Source organism: Osmerus eperlanus, chromosome 7, assembly GCF_963692335.1.
Source record: "Osmerus eperlanus chromosome 7, fOsmEpe2.1, whole genome shotgun sequence".
NCBI classification, from domain to species: domain Eukaryota; kingdom Metazoa; phylum Chordata; class Actinopteri; order Osmeriformes; family Osmeridae; genus Osmerus; species Osmerus eperlanus.
Window position 1 is genome coordinate 10,138,090 of NC_085024.1, and position 21,931 is coordinate 10,160,020.

The following is a 21,931-nucleotide window of genomic DNA, read 5'->3' on the forward strand; positions in this document are numbered from 1 at the left end:
TCGGAAAATGACGTTGCTAGGAGGTCGCGGTTACAGACTGGCAACGTCGGAAAATAACGTTGCCACGACGTCGCGGTTACGGACTGGCAACGTCACAAGATTACGTTGCGGTTACGTTCTGGCGTCCCACAGATGCACGGTCCCGCAACGTCGCCAAAGACGTTGCGGCAACGTATGTTTGGTCATCGAGTGACGTTGCGGCAACGTAAGGGCAACGTAACTGTGTTAGCTGGGTGTGCGCTAAATCACACACGGAAATTAGACATACAACCAGCAATATCTCCCCTCTGGATTAGGCAAGAACATGAAAATAAACACAATTTATTAGTATACACGGCTTATGCAATATTGAACAATTATTTGTTCTAGTGCACTGTGTTTAATTGCTTACGCTATCCCGCTGTTCAATGCGTTCCACCTTGTGGTAAGTATTCCTTCACCTCACACGCAGTCACCATCCAGACTAAATCTACATGAATTTATAATCATCGACAACAAATATTGGCCCGTTACATTTGCAGTCTTCTCATCCACCAACATCGATAGCCCATTAAGGTAAAATACAAGTTTTTAATCCTTATTTCTAACTTTGTCGGCAAGAATACACACCTGTATCGGAAGCTAGCTCTGAAGTCTTCTATCCGAGCTAACTTTGTGACATAAAACGCGATTTCACCACCCTCGCGAGCTAACCGTGAACTGCTCTTAAGGTGACAGTGTAACCCCAACCAAGAAGCCACTATCCAAGCAAATAAAACAAACAATGGTATTTAACAACTCAAAAACAATCCCTACCCCTTGCTCACCTGGCTACATATACTTAAAAGTATATCAACAGTGAACTATTTTCTAAGTATACTTCTAAAAGTATATCAAAAGTGAACTAAAAGTGTACTATCCATATTTTTGTATACTTATAGTATACTTTAATATACTTCTTTTTCGTAAGGGTATGCACTCACAGATTCCATAGGTTGACATGAACGCGAGTCAAACTTATATCTCTGCACAATCTCGCTTGGTCTAGGATTGAAATGCTCTTTCATTACTTGTTTTAACTGATCGAATGTTTTCGCAGATGGCTTATCTGGACTCACCAGGGGCCCGTTCTCCGTACGTCGCTTATTACATCCGAGATCAAATGACACATCCAAGATGACATCATCTTGCTTATCATGATCTGGCTAATTCGGTTCTTCGAACACACTTGTTGTTGTTGATTAGTATAGCTGGATTGAGTTATACGTTGGTCTAAAAGGGGGTATGTATCGATAGTAGAAACCTTGATCAGCAACGCTGCTATTGGCTGCTCACATAAGTCTATGGCTGCTCACCGTGGCCAAAATGAGCGCCCTGTTTTTTCCGCAACAGAGCCAACAGCAACAGCTCGAAGGTTACTCCGAATTTGAAGATTTTATCAGAACGCCAGGGAACACCTCAAAGTCTGCAAAATCCAAGAAAGAGGGCTGGCAAAAAGTAGCAGACCAAATTAAATGTAGAGGAGTGACGCGTTTTATCGCTTATTACAGTAAGCTATAGGCCTATGTTTTTTACTTTCATATTTTCATTTATCATCTTTAATGTCATATGATGTGGTTTCAACAAATGTATTATATAAATGACACCCTCACAAAAAAACGATAGGCTATCCTCTCAAAAAGTATAGGATATCGCGCTGTGCTTAAGGAGCCTCACGCAATGAGCAATTAATTCGGTTTCATGTTAAATTCTGCTAATTATTCTTGCACCTTCTGCAACAGGTTCCTGTAGTAAAAACGGACAAGACATGTCTGTGACAGACTTCCTGTATCACCTCTGCTTGTAAAGCCTCAATCTAATCGTGTTTACATAAAATAAACCTGCTCCCGAGCAGGTTTAAGCTTACGGACCTGTTGCTATGACAGCAAGTCCAGGATGAGCTTCTGAGTTAGCGACGTACGGAGAACGGGCCCCAGGTTTCTCATGAGCTTGTTGCTGGACCTACCACGCTGATTAGGATAGCCCTCTGTTTCTCTCCATCCTCGATCCCATTAGCTTCAAAAAACTGATCGAGAACCTCGCAGTACTCTTCCCAAGTCTGCTCTTTTGCATCAAAAGTTGACAGGGTGCCTATCATCATCGTAGCCATTTTTATTTTATTTTTTTTGCTTGTTACCTCCGGTCCAATTGTACTTTGCACGTTCCTACCGTCTGCCACCTGCGGTCATCCCAACGCATCCGACTTTAATCAGGCACTTTTCTCCTCCATCCAGTATCCTCATCGCCAAAATGTGACAACTTAGTTCTCAGTAAGAGAGGATTCACTCGAGATGACAACATTCATTCTTTAATCCAAATGCACAGGGGTTGCAGTTAGCACATTGCTCAGCTTAAGTCTCTACTTGATCTGCTGTCAATCTTGACCTCAAGGGTTAACTGTACGTGGGGTGGTATTGCAATAGTATATATATGTGAACCAGATAATCAGGATACCACAATAAACATAACTTGTTAGCAACCCCTTGGTGGAAGCACGGGGAGGCAGAGGGTTCTCACTGATGTCATCTTTTATTAGCTACCGCCGTTGATGTTCGACGTTGACTTCTTTGTAGCACTGTGCACCAAGATACATCGTACACGTAGACACCGTAAAACTCGCTCTGCTTTCCAAAGGGAAACCAAATGTAGAATTATTCTGTTAATCACCAAACACGATTTTTTAGAAACGAAATGCTGCTCCTTTTCATAACGTCTGCGTCAAACTTCTTTTCAGGTCATTTAGTATTTTATAGCTGCACGCACCCTACGTGATGACGTATACAGTCCACAAACATCAAAACAAATAGCCGGTCATTACACTCCCACCAATCATGATATGATAAACAAACACATGAAAACAAATCATACATGATATTAACCTTGATGACCGCACTTAAAGATCCTGTAAAGTGGACCTGGAAACGAGTTTTAAGTTCGCCACATCACAGAATAATGTGTTATTAACTACCCATCCAAATTCGAATGAAAAAATAACACCGACAAGTATGTTAAATTAGGCTTTGAAATCGTGAAAAAATCAGCAGTCTTCTCTCCTTGAGACTGGGGGGGGGCGTGTCGCCTGAAGGAGCTGAAGCTACGCCCCTCGCTGCCTAGTGCCTACCTCCGTCCCAGATAATGGACGCTATGTCAAGCCGAACAAAACCGTATAGTATTAGTATTTATTTGTTCAATGAGTGAAACATACAGATGCATATAAATGAAATGTTCCCCTGAGCTGTAACAGTAAAAATTGACACCAGAAACAGCGAGCTCTCCAACTAGGCTACTTCTAACACATTAGCTACCATTTCACCAAAATACCATCATTCTACACCGAGTAGCCTAATATCAATTTAGCGGTTTGCACTAACTCATAGCAGAGATACCTCTGGAAAAGTTATCTAGTATAATTATAACAAGCACACAGAACTGAGTGATGAACTGCTGGCGGCGGTGGATGGTCCAGGTGCGACCGGAGGATGAACGGCCGGAGGGGCGATGCTCGGTACGGCTCCGCGCTGCAAGAGAAGCCGTGTGTGGGTGAACCCCGTCTGTCTCTGGTCCATGTTAAAACTGTCCGCTGTGAAATGGTCAGTGCAGAGGCGGCTGTTGGAGTTTATCCGAAGCTTTCCATGAGCGTGTCTCTTCACAAAATCTATCCACCTATTTTTCCTTTCATTAGCAATAGTGAACTTAAATGGCGTTGCAGCGCAGCTGTAGTTCTTGCATCCAGGGAAGATGCAGTTGCAGGTGGTGGGATACATCCTGAAGCTAGCTAGCTAGCTGATGTAGGCTACAATAACAGTACAGCAGGAGGAGCCATTCAGTGATCTGACGTAGATAGGGCGAAATGACGTAGATACGGCATTTTTTGGCTCCGCCCATTAAAACCTGATCTGAAAACGGAAGAGAAACTGTTCTTCGGTTTAACTCCACATTTCAGTGTGACAAAGTCTTAGCGCTTTGCACATGCTTTCAGGAACTCATTTCACACATATATAATGTACTTAGAAGCAAAACATGGAATTTACTTTACAGGATCTTTAAACTCAGACAAGTAAATGCATTGACAATTTGACAAATCACCTTTAGAAACCATATGTCTGATATGAGTTTGTCATGTATTACTCTCAAGTAAGACCACTAACTTCTGAACTGATCTTTCAATGATTGTGGGTTTAGAGTGTTTCTGATTAGGTTTTCATCGCTCACTCGTTTGAACTTTTACCTTTTTGATCATCCTTATCTCTTGGAAGAAAACGTGTTGTTGGAGAAGCTTAATCACACTCTCAGAAGCCCTTTAGCATTCTTCCACTGTTATAATAGCATTGGGACATTCTTGTTTTGAAGCCAGCCGTTTTATTCTAGCAACTACTCTAAGGAATGTTCTCCAAGAAGATACGCGACTGAAACGGCTAAGGAAATGTGATTTACCATTGCCTTTGGTAACAAGTGCTTGAGCTGATCTGACTTCAGGGTCACCCACGAGTAGGTTATTTGAAGAGTTAAGTGTGGGTCACACCTCTCTTTCCCACAGGAACTTAGGTCCTGATATCCAGGTTGTTGTTGTTAAGTCTGAGGCATTAAGACCTCTTGAGGCGTGATCAGCAGGATTTTCACGTGTTTACGTAAAACCAGTGGCTTGTGTCTGTGAGTTCTCTTATCAGCTGAACCCGATTTGCCACAAATACATGAAACCTCCTTGCTTCATTATTGATATATGCTAACACCACCTGCGAGTCAGTCCAGAAGAACTCCTGATCAATATTCATCTCCAGCTCAGCCTTTAACCCTCGTGCTGCCTTCGGGTCACATGACCCAAAGGTTCATAACGAACCATCGTTGTGTTTACCCAATTTTACCCAATACAAAAACAAATTAAAATAATTTTCTTTTAACCTTTGCAATGTGGGGGGTCTGAGACAGCCCAACGGTTAAAAGAAAATGCTTCACTTTGTCTTTGTATGCGGTAAATCTGTCGCAATACGACGGTGGGTCACAATGACTGATGGGTCAGAATGACCCGAAGATAACACAAGGGTTAACATAGCACTCAACTTTGCAGCAACAACAGCTGCGGTCAATTCCAACTGTGGAATACTTTTGATCTTTTTAGGTGCCACTCTGGCTTTGGCAACCACAAGACTGCAGTGTATTTCATTCTTGTCATTTTTGAACCTCAGATAAGAACATGCACCATATCCTAGATTGCTTGCATCTGAGAAGTGGTGCAGCTCCTGACTATGTCACTGAAAGACGGAGGGTGGTAACACTTTGGAATGCTGAAATCCTTCAGCCCCTGGAGACTATTTTTCCACTCCTCCCACCGTGGAAGTACATCATCAGGAATGGTGTCATCCCATCCAATATTCCTGCGGCACAACTCCTGTAAGATACATTTTCCTTTAAGAAGGAAGGACCCAAGAGGGTCATACACTGAAGCAGTGATTGACAGGATCCCATGGCGTGTTACTGGCTGGTCCTTCAGTTTGACATCAAAGCTCAACATATCATCTTTTGTGGACCACTGAATGCCAAGAACATGTCCTGTAGCTTCAGGGTTAAGGTTGAGCGGTGTGGTGGTTGTTGACCATTCTGAAGAGTCTACACAGCGTAGAACTTCCTTCTCATTCGAATTGAATTTATGAAGTCGTAGGCCTCCACGCTTGCACAGTGCTTGAGACTCAACGACAAGCTCTTTAGCTTCCTGGATCTAAGGAACGGAGATAAAGCCATCATCTACATAAAAATTATTCTTCATGAATGACGACGCTGACGGGTACTCAGACTTGTACTGTTCTGCTAAGTACTTAAGGCCAAAATTGGCACATCCAGGGGATGAGGCAGCACCAAAAAGGTGCACGGCCATTCTGTACTCTTGAAGTTCTTTCTCCAAGTCTCCATTCTCCCACCACAAGAACCTCAGGTAATTCCTATCATTTGAAGGAACACGAAACTGGTGGAACATCTTCTCAATGTCACAGGTCACAGCAACCTCTTCCTTCCTAAACCGGAAAAATACTCCCACCAAGGAGTTGATGAAGTCTGGGCCAGTGAGGAGAGTATCGTTGAGAGAAATACCACAGAATTTTGCAGAACAGTCGAACACCACCCTCAACTTGTCTGGCTTTAGAGCAGGGGTGGGGAACCTTTTTTCTTCCAAGGGCCATTTGGATATTTATAAAATCATTCGGGGGCCGTACAGAATTATCAACTTAAAAATGTGCCTGCTATATTTGCTCAAACATTTAATTAACTCACCCCTAATGTGATGGCTGGAACTGCTTCTCTTTGGTGAGGTTTGTGATGTTAGCTGGCACGGATGTAGCCTGCTTTGACTAGGGGTGCATCGAACATTTCTTGGGGGGTATCATGATTACGGAAAGGGATCGTATTATTTTTTATATTGCTACGATTTTTGAGACTGCTTATCGATCTGAGTGTTAATCAGGCGCGGACGCATACGTAGTAAACATTCGGGGCTTAGCCCAAACCAACAACGTATTCTGGGTTTGATTTGCTAGAAAGGAATTCCACACTTAATGCGAGCGCGCAGAGCGTGCGAGCAAAATGTTTTGGTACATTGGTACGCAACGCTGCGCGCCTCCACGGTCCTCTTCCACATATTAAAATAGTGCTGCTGCCAACGAATAATGCACCTAATAATATGGTTCCTGCAGTGCCATGGCGGGCCGGACCAAATGAGGGACCAAATGAGGGCCGGACGTTCCCCACCCCTGCTTTAGAGGGTGGTAAACACCATGATGTGGTATGTACCATGCCATTTCTCTCTCAGATGGCGGAAGGGTTGGCTCTGCATCTCCTCTGCTTAACATCTCTTCCATGAAGACCTTATAGTTGTTGTAATACTGTTGGTTGGTCTTCAGCCTTTTCTTCAGGTGATGCAGTCGAGCTGTAACTAGCTTTTTGTTGTTAGGGAGTAAAGGAGGACTGCTACTCTTAAAGGGAAGAGGTAGTTGATAATGTACGTCATCTTTCTGCTCAATTTTATCGCTAAGAAGACTGATGAAACGAACATCCTCTTGGGACACGTTTGTCCTCATAGCTCCTTCCATTGAAGTCCGACTTCAGTACTCTCAAAACATTGTTAACCGATGGAAGTGATATCTCTTTCTCTGAGACTCGATGAACGAAGCTTTGGCTTCCTTGTCTGTCCAGATAAGGGTTGCAAAGGCCTATGATGCTCCAGCCAAGCTCTGTTTTCTGTGCAAAAGGCTAATTTTCACTGCCGATAATTACTTTTAACAGAGCCAATGCTGAAAGACAGTCGTATCCGATCAGCAACCCTATATCGCAGCTCTAGAGTGGTGACAGCTCATTTGTTATGTGCTTGAGAGTTTGCACCATTCATTCTGGTTGGCGTCTACATGCCTCCGCAGGCTAGCGTCAATGAGGCTCAACGTGTGCTCGCCAGCCAGATACTGAGTGTGGAGCATGAAAATCTGGATTCCTTGGTTATTGTGCTAGGCGACTTTAACAAAGGCAATCTCACTCAAGAACTCCCAAAATATAGACAATTCATCAAATGCCCTACCAGAGAAGGAAACACCTTGGATCACTGCTACTCTACAATCAGCAAAGCATACCATGCGGTCCCCCGAGCAGCACTGGGTCACTCTGACCACGCCATGGTCCACCTGATTCCTGCATACAGGCAGAAGATAAAGCGCTGTAAGCCTGCTGTGAGGACATCAAAACAGTGGACCAGTGAAGCTATGGAGGATCTGCGGGCGTGCTTGGACTGCACTGACTGGGACATGTTCACGACTGCTACCAATAGTCTGGATGAGCTCACAGAGGCTGTGACATCATACATCAGCTTCTGTGAGGACTGCTGTATACCAACACGCACCAGGGTAAGCTACAACAACGACAAACCCTGGTTTACAGCTAAACTCAGAAGGTTGAGGTCAGAGAAAGAGGCCGCGTTTAGGAGTGGGGACAAAGACAGTTTCAAGGAGTCGAAGAACAGGTTTAGCAAGGCGGTGAGGGAGGCTAAACGACTGTACTCAGAGAGACTAAAACACCAATTCTCTGCAAACGACCCTGCTTCTGTCTGGAGAGGGCTCAGGCAGATTACCAACTACAAGCCCAGAGCCCCCCACTCCACTAACGACTCCCGCCTGGCCAACGACCTGAATGAGTTCTACTGCAGATTTGAAAGACAATTGGACAGTCCTGAACTACCCCTTCCCACCCAGGAGGCCTCCCACCTCCCCCCCTCTACAGTGACGACTCTCTCCATTCAGGAGGGTGAAGTTAACAGACTTTTCAAGAGGCAGAATCCCCGCAAAGCAGCTGGGCCGGACTCTGTCTCTCCAGCCACCCTCAAGCACTGCGCTGACCAGCTGTCTCCGGTGTTTACCTACATCTTTAACACCTCCCTTGAGACATGCCATGTGCCAGCCTGTCTCAAGTCCTCCACCATCATCCCTGTGCCAAAAAAGCCAAGGCCAACAGGACATAATGACTACAGACCCGTCGCCCTGACCTCTGTGGTAATGAAGTCTTTCGAGCGCCTGGTGCTGGCACACCTTAAATCCATCACTGACCCTCTACTGGACCCCCTGCAGTTTGCCTATAGAGCCAACAGGTCTGTGGACGATGCAGTTAACATGGCCCTCCACTTCACCCTACAGCACCTGGACTTCAGCTCTGCTTTCAATACCATCATCCCCGCCCTGCTTCAGGACAAGCTCTCCCAGCTGAACGTGCCTGATTCCACCTGCAGGTGGATCACAGACTTCCTGTCTGACAGGAAGCAGTGCGTTAAGCTGGGAACACAAGTCTCTGACTCCCGGTCCATCAGCACCGGATCACCTCAGGGCTGCGTCCTTTCTCCTCTGCTCTTCTCCCTGTACACCAACAGTTGCACCTCCAGTCATCCGTCCGTCAAACTCCTGAAGTTTGCGGACGACACCACCCTTATTGGGCTCATCTCTGGTGGAGACGAGTCTGATTATAGGTGGGAAGCGGCCAACCTGGTGACCTGGTGCAGCCAGAACAACTTAGAGCTCAATGCTCTTAAGACAGTGGAGATGGTTGTGGACTTCAGGAGGAACACAGCCCCACTCACCCCCATCACCCTGTGTGACTCCCCAGTCAACACTGTGGAGTCCTTCCGCTTCCTGGGCACTATCCTCTCCCAGGACCTCAAGTGGGAACTGAACATCAGCTCCCTCATCAAGAAAGCACAACAGAGGATGTACTTCCTTCGGCAGCTGAAGAAGTTCAACCTGCCAAAGACAATGATGGTGCACTTCTACTCAGCCATCGAGTCCATCCTCACCTCCTCCATCACCGTCTGGTACGCTGCTGCCACTGCCAAGGACAAGAGCAGACTGCAGCGTATCATCCGCACTGCTGAGAAGGTGATTGGCTGCAATCTGCCTACCCTCGAGGACCTGCACACCTCGAGGACCCTGAGGCGAGCGAGGAAGATTGTGTCCGACTCCTCCCACCCTGGACACTCCCTGTTTCAGTCACTCCCCTCCGGCAGAAGGCTGCGGTCCATCAGGACCAATACCTCACGCCACAAAAACAGTTTCTTCCCTTCCGCTGTTGGCCTCTTCAACAAGGCCAAGGGACCACACTGACTCTAATGACTTCTTGCTTAAAACACACTGCTTTTTGCACTGCATTACAAAATGGTATCTTGTACATTTGTATTTTTTGTAATATTTGTATTTTTGTATTTTTATATTGTAATTTACGGCAACTTATATTTTATTTTATTGTATATTTAATTCTATTCTAATCCCACTTAGTACTGCTAGTTTATGTACCCTTAGTATAGATAGTCCACATATTAAAATTTTAGGTATATGTTTATTGTATGCACCTTCCTGCCAAAGCAAATTCCTTGTCTGTGCAAACTTTCATGGCGAATAAATCCCATTCTGATTCTGATTCTGAGATGAGGCCATTGCAATGCTGTCTCTTTGGTTGGTATATACGACTTGTCAACAGGGGTAAAGTCACATGAATAGGCTTGCTGCACTTTAATGGAGTTTCCACCACTGAGTCTCGAACTCGTAGACTCTGACTTTAAAACTAGTGGTGACAGTATCATTGGCTGTCATAGTGCTGAGTCTAAGCTTCACTGGTTGACTGTTAACATGTATTTCATCAAGAATGTCTTTCAAGATGAAAGTAGTCACTTTTGGTGTCAAGTAGAGCATAAGTGAGTATTTCATTTTGTGGCTCTTCCCCTGTAGAGATGAGGACAGGAACGATACTGGAGGTAGCAGAAGGACATTGTGTTAGTGCATAAGACATAACATTTTGGACTTCTTGACTTGTCTCTACTTCTGCATCTGATCTTGATGCTTTCACTGCTCCTTTGCCCTTGTCTTCGTGCAAGCAAGTAGGGTGACAGTCCACATGTGCCAAAAGTGTGTCTCTTCTTACAGGTTTTAGTAATGTGTCCCTTTCTGAGACATCCGAAACAAAGTCGATTTTCACGAATGAAGGACCTTTTGTCATCTGTAGACTTTGCTGCAAAGGTGGGACATTTGGCAATGTAGTGGGTTTCAGTCTCACATCAGAACATGGTTTCATTTGGTTGAACTCTTGTGTTTTTGGTGCAGCACCCTTAACCTGAGCTGTAGTGTTGAGCGCTTTGACGCTTTGGGAATCTATCTTCTGAGACCTTACAGTTCATAAAAAGTGAAGAGGTTACAGGGTTACAAGCTATCTTGGATTCTTTTTTCAAGAACTCGGCAAACCTTTTAAAGCTTGGATAGTCACCAGACGCATCCAACTCTTCTACCACAAGTCTGTTCCATTTACTTATTATCCACTCAGGTAGTTTCTTCAGTAGTTTGAAGTTTTCCTCACTCATTCAGGATAGACAAACCCTTTACGTGAGGGATTGCTTCAACACAGCTTTGTAGAAAGTCTGTAAACTCTCGCAAGGAGAGAGGATCACTTGCTCCTATTTTTGGCCATTTCATAAGTTTTTCACGAAAGGCTCTCTGAACAATGAAAGAATTGCCATATCTTTCTTCAAGGACCTTCCAGGCACCTCGATACGCATCTTCTGAGTCTCTGTAAAAGAATCCTTCAACAGCCTTTTGAGCTTCTCCAGCCAAGTAGTTTTTCAAGTAAAACATCTTCTCATTTGCTAGAGTTACTTTGCGGTCAATGAGTGCTGTGAACGACATCTTCCAGTTGACGACTTTAGTGGATCACCAGTGAAAATAGTTGGTTCTGGGACAGGGAGTCGACTTAAACTTAAGGAGTTTACTAATGCTTGGGCTAAGCTCAGTCTCTTGAGTAGTCTGCACCTCTGGAGAGGCTTGTTTGTACTGGAATGGCTCTGCTTTAGGATTTTGCTGGAATCTGTTATTACACTCCTCTGCACCAAACTCAGTTTCATTTTCACCTCTGTTGTAATCTTCAGGCTTGTCCTCAAAATATTGTATGCCTTTACATGAGCTTCAGCTACTTTAACTTCTTTATCTGCTTGTAGCATCTGAAGCTTTGTTTTCTCCTCATCAAGTCTTAAAGAAATCTCTGTTTCTTTCTGTTTAATTTCTGCTTGCATTTTTACTTCGTTAAGCTTCCAGTCAGTCTCTATTTTGCGCAGTTTTGCTTGCTGATCATATATTTCTTGCATGGCCTTTGATTGCTCTATTTCGGCTGCAAGTTCTTGAGGAGGAGGTCTTTGACTTAATCTCTGTATCTTGGGATGACTCTGACACGACCGTATCTGTGTTTGTACAACCAAAAACATTCATACTCATCTTTGTTTAACATTTTTCTAACTCTTTCTTTGACAGTTTCTTCATTTTGAGTATCATATTATGTTTCTAATCGTTTGCTCACCACATCACATATTTCTGTAGTGAGCGTGGTACATATCCATTCTTTTAATAATCTCTGGTGTTGTAGTTTGATTGCGTAACAAGGGGGCGTACTTTTGGCTAACTATATCTTGTCCGTTTTGAACGTCTCTCTGGATTTGGTCAAGATCTTCACATGAGCAGAAAGTTTTTAATGTAGACCAAGTTTCTTTAGCTGATTGCTTCCAGGAGTCATAAGCCTTGTTAAAAGCTTTCTCGTGTTTCTTCGATTCCTGGTTACGCATCTCTAGGCCTTTCCTTGTAAGACTTCCCTTTCGTGAACTTGATCTTATTTGTTGCCTTTCTGAAGGAATGTTAGATTCCTTTGCAGAGGCTGACGTTTCTCTAACTTGTGCTGCTGTTTTCATAATTGTGTCTTCCATTTGTCTGTCTTTAAATTTAAATAGGGTAGTGACCTACTCGTATCAGACATCTATTTTGACACTCCAATATTTAACAAACAGGAACTAATCTTTTGTGCAACACCATACGTCAGACATTCAAACTATTCAAACACTTAGCCACGTAAATACAACTCTGCATTAACGTATATTAACCTTGCTATCAAAGCACCAAATCATTAGGACCTGCTTTCAGTCTTTGTTGAACCAATCTTGGTACTCCAACGTCGAATCTTGCTGAAGCGTCGAGTTTTACTGTTAGCAACCCCTTGGTGGAAGCACGGGGAGGCAGAGGGTTCTCACTGATCGTCTTTTATTAGCTACCGCCGTTGATGTTCGACGTTGACTTCTTTGTAGCACCAAGATACATCGTACACGTAGACACCGTAAAACTCGCTCCGCTTTCCAAAGGGAAACCAAATGTGGAATTATTCTGTTAATCACCAAACACGATTTTTTAGAAACGAAATGCTGCTCCTTTTCAAAACGTCTGCATCAAACTTCTTTTTCTTTTCAAACTATTGCTATAGCCATCCTTTTCTAAACCAAACAGTGCAATATAAAGGATAAACCAGGCCCATTACAACCTATTGAGTTTACAGGCTACTAGAGTTCGCTCCCCCCATTGTTGTCTCCAAACACTGCATTGCACACACATCATAATACAAACAGCACACATGATACCATGCAATAGTAACAGCAAACAATATAAAATCACCACAACGGAAATACCCACAGCAAACTAAAACATCTCAAATCATAATCAAACCCAACTAAAATGTACTAAAGAAATAGCAGACATCATAGGCTGGCCAACTGGCATCTGTGACATGTCTAGCAAGTCCACTCTCCACCAGGGGTTTGTCTGTTTCCCAGTGTAGGTGCAAGACCCAGCCTCATACAATGTATTGTGGTTCCCATCAATGGCGTTGGAGGCATGACCGTATGGGGACCATGGGTTTTCACCCAAGGATGCCTTGCCATATAGAGCAAGATTTTCTGAAATGTTATAGCATATGACAAGCTGTTGTATATGGTTATTATATCACAGCTAAAGTGCGTTGTTCCGCCTGACGCAAACAGAGGTCACTTTGGTGACTCCCCAAGTCTGTCAATGTGAAAGAAATAGACACATTTTGAGTTATCAATTGACACACTCCAATGTCGCTTTTTATTCATAGGCTTACATAATAATGTTCAAAAGCGGGTTTTGAAAAAAATGCCCTCCTGGCTGTCTTCACATAGTTTTGTTGATAGCCTGGGTAAATTGAATAGCTACTTTAAGCCTAATTCAAAAACGATTTTTAGCTACATGTACATGTAAGAAATAATTAGAAATATTTCACTGAACAGTAGTAGTTAAATTACTCTTTTATGCATAGATGTAACCATAATGTAACCACGTTCACTCAAAAGACAGCGATTTGAGGTGAAATCAAATAAGACTACACTACTGTTAAGTCAAATATATTTATTGTAATGTGCATGGTATAACACAAGGTCATTCAGGACAATTACTTTTGTGTGAAATGGCAAGCATCAGCTACACAGTGACATAAATCAGTATCTTATCAACATGATAAAATAGTACCAAGGTAGTTTCAGAAAAAAATGCTACTTGTAATATAGCTTTCGTAATATAATATACATGTAATATGATTAGGATGCTTAATATGCATGTAATATTGCTTAACTACAATGAGTCACATCATTCTGAACCTAACAATAGAAGTATACAAATGATAACTATTGCAAAATAAAGCAAAACATTGTTAATGTAAATGTGTGCAAAAATATTTTTTGAAGATGGCTTACCTAGTTGATTTTCTGTTTAACAACAACCCTTGATTGGTATCATGACTCATCTTTATAGTAGTTTAAACTTTATGATATAAAAAAAGTGTTCAGAGTGAAAAGGAATTAAAGTAAAAAACGATATGTGTAAACATCAGAATTCAGTAGTAGTGAGTAACTATCTGATAAAAGGCTGAAACACTCAGTCAGAACTATCAACATTTTAGTTGAGGGGTGACCCATACACCTCCACCTCACACAATATCAGATAATCTGTCCTTCCCGGAATGACCACGTTGACGTAGCGACCCTCCATCCCATTACAATGGAATGTCTGAGTAAAGCCACCAGGAATTGAAGATATCACTGCACACCTGAAAAGTTACATGAATGTAGAAGCACAATAAGTTGTAACACTCGGCATACAGTAATGGAGTTCAATGGACAACAACTGGATGACTACAACTCCCACAGTTTACCTGGGATTGTTATTGCCGTTGTTGTTGAGGTAATCTCCAATGCGAATTTCAGCCCCATTGAGTCTAGCGGGTGACTCATAATTAGTGATTACAACAGAAAAAACTTTGTAGGTCTTGCGCAGGTCCAGCCTCCACCAGGGGTTCAAATTTGCGGCAGTGTGGGTGCAGGAGGCCTGTGCCCATTTACTGGCACGGTTCCCGTCTATAGCATTGTATGCAATTCCTGTTGAATGGATTGACGACTGCGAAGCTTTTCCTTGTAAAGCCAAATTATCTCCTAGAGTAGTAAAATAACAATGAATATTAAAACTATTTACCGTCAGGTGGGAGTTGTGGTGGTGGACCTACATGTAAGCAGAAGCAGACAAGATCAAAGAGAAAACTGAGGGGAAATCACATTCACAATAGACAACAGCTGATTGATTGGGAGACACAGGAATTAAGGGAACCAGGAACCAGGTGGGAGATACAAAACCAGGACCAGAACATACACCCAGCTAGACAGAAAACACTAGGGGCAGGGAAAACAGGAAAAACGAACAAACCGGAGAACGGCCATTGCTGAGACATTTCCAAGTTAATAGCAAATTCAATACAAAAACCTTTTGCGATTACTACACATCTCACTGTTCAACTATACTGTAGTGACCATTACTATTTGCTTTTACATTCTTTTTTCAGTACAGTTTTATTACTGGTTTCAAATAGGGTATATCATATAGAGAAAGTGTAACCATATAAATAAACTTTTAAAGTGAGTTTTAAGAATGACTAAATGTATCATCTAACACTCTAGGATACTGTCTAATGCTCCTTTATTCAAACTTTAGTTTTGAAAATTAATTCCACAGCACTGCTCTGATGCACCTCTCCTCCTCTCAACTTCTCTTTCGAGACACCCATAACCTGCCTCACATACACTGTGGCAGACCTTTGGTGGCATGAAAATATCAGATGATCAGGGTGCTCTCCATGACACAGTTGTGTGGCCTAAGAGTGGCAGCATGGTGGTGCCAAGTGTATTGATCCATGTGTAGTAGTGTAATTGTATTTCACATCATAATGTAATTTTCAATGTAACACACAGATACTTACTAGTTGGAGCGGGGTACCCATAAACCTCAACTTCACAAAGAGTCAGAGTTTTTCCTGTCCCAGGTAGAACTACAGTCACATACCGTCCCTCTACACCTTTGACCCACCTAAGGGTGAGAGATCTGCCTGCTGGAATGAAGTTAATGACCCCAGCCCTGAGAGAAAGAGAGAGAGATGGAGGGAGGCAAGAAAGAGTGGAACAGAAAGAAAGATAACATAACATATTTATTATCAAATTCAAATGTTGCTTTGCTGTTGAAAATGAAGCTGAAGCTTGTATTATCTTACAGTGGGTTTTCAATGCCATCAATCTCTATATGGTTTCCGATACGGATCTCAGCCCCATTGAGCTTCTCATGAAAAGTATTTCTGTTGGTGATGGTGACTGAGGTGACGATGTACGTGTCAAGCAGGTCCACTCTCCACCAGGGGTACGCTTGAGTGGTAGTGTGAGAGCAGGATCCAGCCTCATATTGTGAATTTCGGTTTCCATCAATGGCATTGGAGGCATGACCGATGTCATGTATAAACGACTGGGTAGCTTTTCCATGTAGGGCAAGATTTTCTGAAATGTAATGGGGGTAAAAGACATGAAAAACTCATACTTGACCATATTGTTGTTTTTCTCTAATCTTTTTGATATCACAAGTTGCACCTGCATCAGGTGTTTGAACCCCCTTAGCCATGACTAAACTTGCTTGGCTGGCACAATGAAGGAAAATAATAACACTGTTCTGTACTACTCGTAAAAACCCTTTTTCATAACTTAAGATAGGCTTTATCAAGCCTTAAACCAAGACTTATAATATCATGAAAATAAGACTAGCACTATCTGTGAGCTACAGTGTAAGTCATGTAATGGGAAATGTACATGTGAATAGTATCCTTAACTAAACAACATGAGGAGACGTATGAAGAGTTTGTTTACTTTGGGCAGTGGCCCCAATGGACAGCCCAAGGAGATCCAACCAGAGGAAGAAAGTCACCTGTTTTAACATACTAGTAAAGAAGCAACAGAGAAACCCATGATTTATAATAGAGACTTCGGTGTCGGTATTGTATTTTTTTTTACATGATTATAAAACCAGTATAGTAAATGTTACAAATAAGATGAGGCCTTCATACTATAACATGCTATTCAGCTGCCAGTTATATACACAGCAGTCGTAGAGCACAAAGTTAAGTTAATGCATTTTAGTTGCAAGTTCAATGTTCAAAGTTTTTGAATTTATAGAAAATTATAAAAAGCTCCCGTAAAAACAAAGCCCAAATATTCAGATTAATAGTTGCATCTAAAAACAAATAAAAAAAGATAATTTGATGTTTACATTTAAATAAATGAAGACAGATAGTTATTTCTGTTTAAATATAATATGATACTAAAAGTAAATTTGACAGTGCAACACATTGTAAATCTTATAACACAAGAGCTTGAGTGAATAAACATCAGCTTATAATCATGTTTGCTTTAGTTTGTCTTTATACAAATGGAAGGATCTGTCTCAGAAAATCAATGTGGTCAGTGGAAACCTTTACATTTCATTGATTTATCAGACACTCTTATCCACAGCAACATACAAATAGCACATATACAATAGTTAGTATAGCAGAAAATAAGAATCAGAAGTGCATATTTCTAATATTATTAGAATTTTTGGGGTTGGAGTTAAGGAACGGGTTGTAGTTTAACAGTCCCTAAACATAAATTATTGCTTCACAAGACCACCTTGTTTAAGTTTAAACTAAGCAACAAATTACGTCCTAAAGAAAAAATATTTTACCTACCTTGATACACAACAGTGACCACAAGACTTTGACGTAAATGTTCTTTTAGAAAACCATGATCCCGCTGAGGTATTTATACAATACACATGAACCAAGTTTTTTTTTGATAGTGCTTGTTTATTATTAAAACATGCCACACTGTTGGAGCTTATCTGTATAGATAAGCTTCAAGGGGAGGGTGAGTCCAATTACAGCGATCAAAGGTTTAGGACATTGAGATTAATCCTAGACTCATATCATTTGACTTCATATTCATATTATATTACTTATTCAAGACGGAGAAAAACATTAAAAAGTGAAATCAGCCTTTTTCATCCCTCTATTGATCCCTTTAATGGAAGTATGTGTCCAGAAGTATCACTCTCCACCATGGGGTTTGATTGAGCATTAGTTTGTATGTGGGTCTACAATGATGATCAAGGCAAGTTTTCCACATAAGGCTAAATTCTCAACAAAAACTAGGGAGAATATCGTTTTGGGTAGATTGTTTTATATGGAAAAACAACATTAAATATACAATAAATGCTAAAGATGGATTTCTTATCTTGTTTTGGTTAGTAAATATAATTAACTTTTATGAGTTTAGGATATAATTGGTGCCCTTGAAACAGATAAATCTCCAATCTTTTTTTTCTTATTCTATTTCCTTGTCATTGGTTTAAGATTAACAATCTATTATCTTTGTCAAACCAGCTATTGCTATACCAGCTATAAAAATTATTGTTTGCAGGTTGTGAAATTATCATCTGGCCCAAGGCTATGACCTTCTAAATAATAGTACGTCATAATTTGTAATGATACAGCTCTGGAATAAACTAAGAGACCACTGCAACGTTTTCTTTCTTTAAAAGGACAATTAAGAGGCCACGGCAAATTTTACCCTTCTGTTCCTCACTCAAAATTGTCCTTTTTTTAAATGAAAGAAAAAGATGCAATTTATTCCAGAGCTTTAAGTATGTCTCTTAACTTGGATCTAAGACCTGTTTCAATATTATAAAACATACATGAAGTTCATATTTGAACAATTATTGACAAACAACTTACAACTAATACCCTGGTTGTTTGCCACCGGCTCATCTAACTCTCCATCACGTTGCCTACAACCCTGCAATGTCTGTTTTATTCATTACACATGGCAATGACAATATTGTGCAGAACACAACATTCCAGTGAATGTATTCCAGTAGGGCTCTCTCCAAACATCGGAAACACATTTATATGCACCCAAATGTTTTTTCTGTTATAACTCAGTGTATTGATAGTATTAGTTGCATGCATATTGTGTCAGTGAGGTTCAGGCTATGTACAGTATGGTGAGCTTGGTCTCCCTCAATACTCCCCTACCTGCATCACCTACTCTTCACCTCCTGGTGAAAATAAAGTTATTTGTTACATAACCTGTATTGTCTGTATAACGTTTCCCATATGTAACCATTAGATATAGCAGACTACCATAAAATATCTTCACAAAATATTCTGCAAGTAAAGTTGACAATGAATAACTAGAGGTCCAAAATAAACTTTTTTATTATCCTCTTTATTCCAAATGTTAAATCATACAATTACATTTTACCATATTGTTTTACGAAGAACCACAAATAAAGTATTTAATAGGTTATTACTTGATTTATATCCCTTCAGTGTTTATGTACAATGTTAATCTGCTTGTAACTGTAAGGCTCCCTTTGGTTATTCTGCTTAATCATTCATTTCTAAACAATAAATTGCTATTTGCAGCTCCAATGCTAAGCTGCTTTACATTATCATGTGCAACTGCAGAGCATATAAAAAAAAAAGAATAACACAACTGAAGTAGTCTACCAACCACCATTCCCATACCAACATATGTTTTAACTTGCCAAATGAGTTGTTTTATGAAGTATGTATTGGGAAAGAAAAGAAAGAAAAAACACAATAATGTAACCATCTGTGTTTACCATGTAACTGCTTGACTGAATCAGCATTACGGACTTAGTGAGACCTGTTCATTTCTGCATCAGTTGAGGGGTGAGCCATACACTTCCATCTCACAGAATACCAGATATTGTTTCCTTCCTGGAATGACCACGCTGATGAAGCGACCCTCCAAACCGTTACAATGGAAAGTCTTAGTGAAGCCACCAGGAATAAAAGATATTACTGCACACCTGAAAAGTTAGATGGATGTAGAAGAGCGATAAACTGTTACTCTCAGCCTAAAGTGACAGAATCCAATGGACAACAACTAGATGACTACTCCCACACTATACCTGGAATTGCTGTCGTCGTTGTTGTTGCGAGAGTCTCCGATGCGAATCTCAGCCCCATTGAGTCTAGTGGGTGCCACTTTTAGGTTCGTGATTTTGATGGTGAAAATTTTGTAGGTCTTGCGCAAGTCCAGCCTCCACCAGGGGCTAAACTCTAATGCTGTGTGGACGCAGGAGCCCTGTGCCCACACACTGGCACGGTTTCCGTCTATAGCATTGTATGCAAATCCTGTTGAATGGAGTGACGACTGCGAGGCTTTTCCTTGCAAAGCCAAATTCTCTCCTAGGCAGAACAGTAAAAAAGAAAACCCTGGAATTTAACAATAGAAATGCATTTTCAAGGTTTTATGTCAATATTTAATGATTGTGTCTCCAATGCAGACTCTGGCAGGTTGAGAAAAAAAGCACAAAATCACAAAAAGCACAATTAACAGCAATAAATATCCAACAAAGTTGTTTCAAACTAAATTATGATTCACAAAACTAAACATAAAAACAAAAATGATTAACATCCAATTATGGATTTAATGGTCATTGGGCAGTCATAAATGAATCTTTTAAATAATGGATGAGGGTGTATACATTTTCTACATACCGTATTTTTCGGAAAATAAGCCTCATTTTCTATAAACCGCACCCCACCAGAATTGGAGCTTTGTGTTTGTAAATCTGAGTATAAACCGCACTGGAATATATGCCGCACTTGAACAATGATACCAAGCAATGCACGAGTATAGGTGATCTTACAGCATGCCGTTGTGTAACACACTTCGAAAACGAAAGTAAAGTGCGTAATGTATGTTTTCTATTGCCCGGGAATTAACTAGTATTTAAATAGCATGCGTTTATACTGTTATAAAAACGTGCTATAAGCCGCTTCGAAATATAAACCGCACCTCCACAAGAAAAATAACAAATTGGGGTATAAACCACGGCTTTATTTCCGAAAAATACGGTAGGCCTGAGAACATTTAAAGAGAACCTTACCATTTGGAGCGAGGTACCCATAAACCTCAACTTCACAGAGTGTTAGAAATCTTCCTTTCCCCGGTAGAACTACAGTCACATAGCGTCCCTCAAAACCTTTAAGATTTATAGTCCGAGCCAGGCCTGCTGGAATGGAGTTAATGACGCTAGCTCTGAGAGAAAACACAGAGGGAGAAAAAACCTGAGAACATTAGTTAACTTACAATATTTCATTTCTAATCAAATCCTTGTTTATCGGCATTAAAAGTGCAAAAAAGTCAATCTTAGAGACTCCGAACATTGTCTTATCTTACAGTGGGTTGTCAGTGCCATCCTTCTTAATAGAGTTTCCAATGCGGATCTCAGCCCCATTGAGCCTCTCAGGAACAACATTTCTGTGATGGTGACTGAGGTGACTATGTACGTGTCCAGCAAGTCCACTCTCCACCAGGGGTTTGTCTTTTTCCCAGTGTAGGTGCAAGACCCAGCCTCATACCATGTATTGTGGTTCCCATCAATGGCGTTGGAGGCTTGACCGTATGGGGCCCATGGATTTTCACCCAAGGATGACTGGGTAGCCTTGCCATATAGAGCAAGATTTTTTGAAATGTGATAAAAGTTTGAGGCCTTAACAAACAACAAATACTGTACGTGGTATTGTTGTTTTTCTACTTAGATTTGAGGAGTAACAGCAGTGTGCCTACAGTAAGGGTTTCAAATCCTTAGCCATGATTAATCTTGTGTGGCTGGCACAACGGAGGGGCTTAATTATACTGCAATGTACTACCAGCACAAACAGATCTTTAGACAAGCTCAACCAAAGGCTCAAAGGATCCAAAACAAGTTTGACCTTGATCAAACCTTAAATTTAAAAGAAGCCTAACACTATCTTTAAACTACAGTATGTGCACAGCATTGAGTTCACACATGTGGCTAGTATCCTTAATTATAACTTAAATACATAATACAAAGAGACATTGTTTATTTACTTCGGCCTGTGGCACCAATGGACAGCCCAAGAAGATCCAACCAGAAGACTAATATCAGCAGTTTCAACATACTAGAAGGGAGACAGTGAATAACATTCTTCATATTCCACAGATTAAGGAGACAATCATATCATTACATGTTAAACAATACATTGTGACAAATGGATTGAATAGAAATATACTTGTAATAAACACATGATTTGCTTTAGTTTCATCTTCAGCATAAATTCAGCAAATACATTGTATTATTCATTAATAATTATGTAATCATTGACTTATTGGTTTAAACTA

General features: G+C 41.2%; 2 protein-coding genes across 3 annotated transcripts in view; both read right to left on the reverse strand.

The window, feature by feature from the left end:
- Positions 1 to 17,479, reverse strand: part of LOC134022992 (fucolectin-1-like) — a 55,302-nt gene extending 37,823 nt beyond the window's left edge. Inside the window, exons 1-6 of one of the 2 annotated variants that reach the window (XM_062464763.1) lie at positions 17,440 to 17,479; positions 16,583 to 16,653; positions 15,943 to 16,219; positions 15,655 to 15,809; positions 14,560 to 14,836; positions 14,281 to 14,454 (exon numbers count right to left, since the gene is read on the reverse strand). In XM_062464763.1, the coding sequence (XP_062320747.1) occupies positions 14,304 to 14,454; positions 14,560 to 14,836; positions 15,655 to 15,809; positions 15,943 to 16,219; positions 16,583 to 16,652 (930 nt within the window). In that variant the 5' untranslated portion in view covers position 16,653; positions 17,440 to 17,479 and the 3' untranslated portion in view covers positions 14,281 to 14,303. Of the gene's footprint in view, positions 1 to 14,252; positions 14,455 to 14,559; positions 14,837 to 15,654; positions 15,810 to 15,942; positions 16,220 to 16,582; positions 16,654 to 17,439 lie in introns of those variants that run through there. The other variant, XM_062464764.1, reaches the window with a different exon arrangement.
- Positions 17,480 to 18,977: 1,498 nt separating this feature from the next.
- Positions 18,978 to 21,710, reverse strand: LOC134023819 (pentraxin fusion protein-like). The gene is made up of 5 exons (XM_062466178.1): positions 21,641 to 21,710; positions 20,966 to 21,140; positions 20,673 to 20,824; positions 19,689 to 19,968; positions 18,978 to 19,586 (listed from the first exon to the last, which is right to left on the reverse strand). The coding sequence occupies exons 1-5, from the start codon at positions 21,708 to 21,710 to the stop codon at positions 19,436 to 19,438; spliced, it is 828 nt and encodes a 275-aa protein (XP_062322162.1). The 3' UTR covers positions 18,978 to 19,435.
- Between the last annotated feature and the right edge of the window lie 221 nt (positions 21,711 to 21,931).